Source organism: Asparagus officinalis, chromosome 5, assembly GCF_001876935.1.
Source record: "Asparagus officinalis chromosome 5, Aspof.V1, whole genome shotgun sequence".
NCBI lineage: Eukaryota > Viridiplantae > Streptophyta > Magnoliopsida > Asparagales > Asparagaceae > Asparagus > Asparagus officinalis.
In genome coordinates, this window is record NC_033798.1 from 71,998,280 (window position 1) to 72,003,327 (window position 5,048).

Sequence of the window (5,048 nt, forward strand, 5' to 3'; positions counted from 1 at the left end):
AGAATGACGTAAACGTTTTCTGGAATAATTTAAACAAACTATATCGGGTTCATTAGGGGCATAATTCCAAACCAACTTAAACTATGTTGAACCCAACAACGTATCATGTGGCTACTGTAGCTGTCATGTGGTTACTATAACTATTGCTTCTTTATGTTGTCTCCAAATTAGAGAAATCAAGTTCAAATTGATGGCAGATCACATCAAATCCTATCCAATCTTCCCAAGAAGATGATAAACCATGTTGAACCCAACATTGTATCATGTTTGCTTCATGCATCCATGAGCCGTTCCTTTGTAGGTCCTGATTTTAGTTCCATAGACAAAACCCCATGTATTGACAGGAAGAAAGCCTCAGTGATGATGGTGTTACTGATGGCTAGCTATATGACTTTGTAATCATTTGTTCCTATGCAGACAAATCTTATCAATGCTGTTATGTTGGTAATCATTATCTTTCATATTTTCTTCTATATAAGCTTTTACATTTATGTGCTTGTCTTTTATACTTGTTGCATTGTTGTGCCTTTATGCTGTAAGTTTGTTATAACTAATGCTTAAAGATTTATGTCATTAAGTTCATGCCATTTTGAATGCATCAAAGAGCAGTATAAGATAAGATAATGGAGATGCATCGAAGAGCAGTATGGAATAGTGTTATTGCTAAGAAATGACAACTTACTGCAAATGGAGCAAAAAGAAAGGAGCGGAGAAGGAACCAAATAGATGAAGGAAAGAGCAAAGGTCAACAGCTAGCAGAAAGGAAGAAAAGGAAACTGTTAAGACCTATTGGCCTTCTATAGAGGAGCAATCACCTCCATGAGCATGAGATGTGAGTTATTGAACTGCATTGACTGCCTTCCAAGCATTAATGTTATGCAAGAGACATATAAGTGCAGTAAGGACACTTGGTAGATTATGGAGGAAGAAAGTGTCCTGTTCTCCTGGCCATTAGCACTAGTGATTCACCAAGTGCTGTCCACCTTTGCATCAGTGCACAAATCCCTAAGTCTATTGAATAAACTTCCACTAATACGATAGATTCGATCCCACTGCATAAACCATTGATGCTATAGGCTGGACCCTGCTGCGTACTTTTCCTTGTGGATGAGAGGGATATATGACGAAGTATTTTGTTGCATGCTGCTGTACCCAAAAATTGTCATACGAGCCATACATAGAGGTTAGTGGGTGCCTGTGGAGACAGTCTGCTGATACTGACCTCACTCCAAATCTGTTTTCCTAATTTTCCCCCAACCTTGCATTTCCATATGTTAATCTCTTTTTTTATGAGTGTTATTGGCATTAAGGTCCTGAGTGAGGAAGGAAAGCCTTCTCTATGGAACTACCTTTTCCCTTTCCTTTTTCTAGAGGAGCATATTGACATTTCGCCTAAAGAACTTAATACAATTATCTTCTCCTGCACTGGTTGATTCAAAAGCTGAACTTATTATTATTATTATTATTATTATTATTTTGTGTTTGACTCTTTATCTGAACTTCCTTATGATGAACTTCTGATATCTGACAAGAGTTTCTCACTAGTTTGTTGTCGGTTTCTTTCTTGTAGGAGGAACTTGTTAAATGTTCTGGATTTTCTGAAAAAGCCCAATGCAAGTGAGCTTGTCTCAGGAACAAAAGATCGGGTAAACTTGCACGACAAATTCAGGACTGCCATCGAAGCAGCATTTCCAGGAACCATTGATCAGCTCGCATTTGTTGCCAGAGAGAAGATGTTGGCCCAACAAAAGAAACAGAGCTTCTGGGAGTCAGCTACTGATGCCAATTCTGGTGGTTTCAAGTTTTCTTTTTGATCCTCCCCCCAAAATATGAAAGAGAGTTGGAAGCTTTTGCTTCCCCTCTCCTCCAACCTTCAAATCTTCTGATAGTCGCCACTGAGATTGCGATAAGTAGCTCAACTTTCTTTACTATCGATTCATCAATTCGAAATACTGATGAAGAGTTCGAATCTAGCTTCTCATCTATGTGTCCTCTTATGTCTTCAAAACTTCATAGGAGCGGGCACTGATGTGAGCGTGGGAGGTGTCGAGAGCTCAGTTTCTAATCTAAACAGGAAAGAGCGGGTTGCTAGCTATTCAGATACGTGGATGTTACAAGGCAAATTATTTATCTGTTGTATCAACCTTGTCATTGACATTGTTTAATAATTCCAATTTTTATTCGATTTTTTTTATTTATGATGTTCTGATCAATTTGAGGAATTTTGTTTGGTTAATCTCTGTTCTTCTCATCAAAAGAATGCTGGTGCAAGTTAATAAAAATACTTCACTATCCTGTGGATATAGTTTACTTGTCGAACCACATGAATATGTATGTATTCTACAGCATCTTCTTTCTTGCAAAATTGGGTTTTCTTTGATGAAAAGAAGATCATATAAGTAATAATAGATCATATAAGTAATCTTCTTTCTTGCAAAATTAAGGTTTTCTTTTAACTGGTCTATTGGCATTGAAGACATGATTCAAAAGGTAGAGGGCATGCATTATGCTGATAATATTTAGGGTTTTTTTAGATATTAACCCCTTAAATTTTTTGAAACTAGTCCATCAGATAATTGAGTTTGCTATTAATAGCCACAAACTTATGTTATTACGAAATTAGTCTCTCAAATCAAGAGTGAAAATAGCAAATAGGGACAAATTGGTCACTTAAAACCATTGAAATTGCTATTAGATTTCTAAATGGTCATAAGTCGCTTTAAAGTAATCATTATGACTCCTACTTTTAACATTGATTGGAGGGAGTGATTTGAAAATAACTTAAGATTTGAGGATCTAGCAATTTCCATGATTTGAGGGACTAATTTCATGAAAATTTAAGATTTCAGGGGCGTAATATCAATTTCCATGATTTGAGGGACTAGTTATGATTAAGGGACTAATATTGAAACCCCCTATTATTTATGTATCCATTTTTTATTTATGAAAGAATTCATATTCAAGTTAAATGTATACAACTAGGAGTAACACTACAAGAACAAGCTATTTTTTCCCACCCAACATGAATGAATGTAAACTTCCGTTAAAGATTAAAAAAGGGAGGAAAAAAAAAAATCTTTGAATCGAATTGTTGTGTACGCACAAATCCATGTTTTAAAAAGGATATAGGCTAAATACCCATATTGGTATTTTAATTTCACCCTATTTACCAAGAAGGTATTTTAATTAGGCAAACCTGTTTTAAGGCATTTTAATTGATTCAACTTACCAACAAGACTATTTTTCTCGTCGGCGACCAGTTTTTCGGCTAGAGCTCGTCACGTGCGTGGCACGTGATGACTTAAACTGTTTTTTAGCTGTTGATGTGACACAAATCTATCCTATTTTGGGTGAATTGGGATTTTTAGAGGGTTAATTCCCGCCTTTAAACACTGTCACGTCAGAAAATCCGTGCCACATCAGCAGCTAAAAAACAGTTTAAGTCATCACGTGTGTTTGCGGTGAAAGTTGCTGTATTCATTGCTGCATTCATTACAACTTTGATCGTTACAATGAAATAAAAAGATAGCCTTTTTATAAGACCGGTACACAATGAAAACAAAATAAATGCAACTCCTTTCAAACAAACGCAAGAGCTGTTTGTCATCTCTTGCTTGCGTGGGTCTTTTGCCTGTGACGGGGCCGTTGATATCCGTGGACCACCGGGGCAATCAGATCTGTTCCGAGAAAATCGGGCAGAGCTTCGTCTATCCGCGAAGGGATATAGAAGCAGAGCTTCGTCGATCCGCGTGAGATCTAGAAGCTATAAGCGTATACCTCGGCTAAAGAGAGGTATTAGCTCTTCTTAGTATTAACGCTAAAGGCTAATACTAAGGCTCGGACGGGTGATGAAGGCTCTGATCAAGACCTCTCCTCCTCTTGTTGAAGCACACGGGCACTCTTCACTGGTCAAGACCTCTCCTCCTCTTGTTGAAGCTCACGGCCACTCTCCACTGCAGCAGGGCTTCGCCAAGGCTCTCCAAAAATCCTCCCTTCCAAATGAGGTAAGGGGGTCTATTTAAGAAAACCCCGACTCCTTCCTCCGGCAGGGCTTCGCCGCTCCTCTCTGGAATTTCAGATCTCAAAGGCTAGAGCTCTGGTGACGTTCATCGTCGCTCGTTAACACTGAACCGGTTGTGGAGAACTATAGGCAATTTTTGATGCCTACAGATACCCCCTCCAAAGTGTTCCTGACTCGTTTCTTTTATAGAAGAGGCTGGAATACTTTGGATGTGATTGATCTGGCCTTCAGTCGGCGTAGTTAGCTTCAACTCTTGACTCTTTCGATTTTCGATCTATCCGATGCTTTGACGAATAGCCGAGGTTCTTCCGGCGCTGCGTTTATCGTCTGGCCGTCGTCGGAGTCTCGAGTCTGCAGCTGATGAATTGAGTTTGGCTCGTGTCATTGAGTTGACTTTGAACTACCTCCGCCACATTGTGCTGGCTTAGGGTTTCGGATCCCCGTGTGTTGGCTTTTTTGTCGCAACGCGTTGACCGGCGTTGACCTAGGGTTACGCGTTGACCGGCGTCCACCCTAGGGTTTCGGATCGTCGAACGTTGACTTTCGTTTGCAACGCGTTGCTTGGCGTTGACCTAGGGTTACGCGTTGACCGGCGTTGACCCTAGGGTTTCGAATCGTCGATCGTTGACTTTTGTTGCAACGCGTTGCTTGGCGTTGACCTAGGGCTACGCGTTGACCGGCGTCCACCCTAGGGTTTCGAATCGTCGAACGTTGACTTTGGTTGCAACGCGTTGACTGGCGTTGACCTAGGGTTACGCGTTGACCGGCGTTGACCCTTAGGGTTTTGAATCGTCGAACGTTGACTTTTGTTGCAACGCGTTGCTTGGCGTTGACCTAGGGTTACGCGTTGACCGGCGTTGACCCTAGGGTTTACGGATCGCCATTAACACAGTTTATACTCGTACGTTTGCTGGAGTATACACAGTTTAAGCTCTTAAGGTATTGGAGCATCGCGGTCCCGAATGTTGGGGTTGCAGGACCAACTGTTAAAGTTGATTCATCTGCATGTGTGGATTTTATCCTGAAT

General features: G+C 40.4%; 1 protein-coding gene across 1 annotated transcript in view; it reads left to right on the top strand.

The window, feature by feature from the left end:
- Positions 1 to 2,198, top strand: part of LOC109843835 (F-box protein At5g06550) — a 4,760-nt gene extending 2,562 nt beyond the window's left edge. The window contains 1 exon segment of the mRNA XM_020412796.1: positions 1,571 to 2,198. Within this exon segment, the coding sequence (XP_020268385.1) occupies positions 1,571 to 1,814 (244 nt within the window). The 3' untranslated portion in view covers positions 1,815 to 2,198.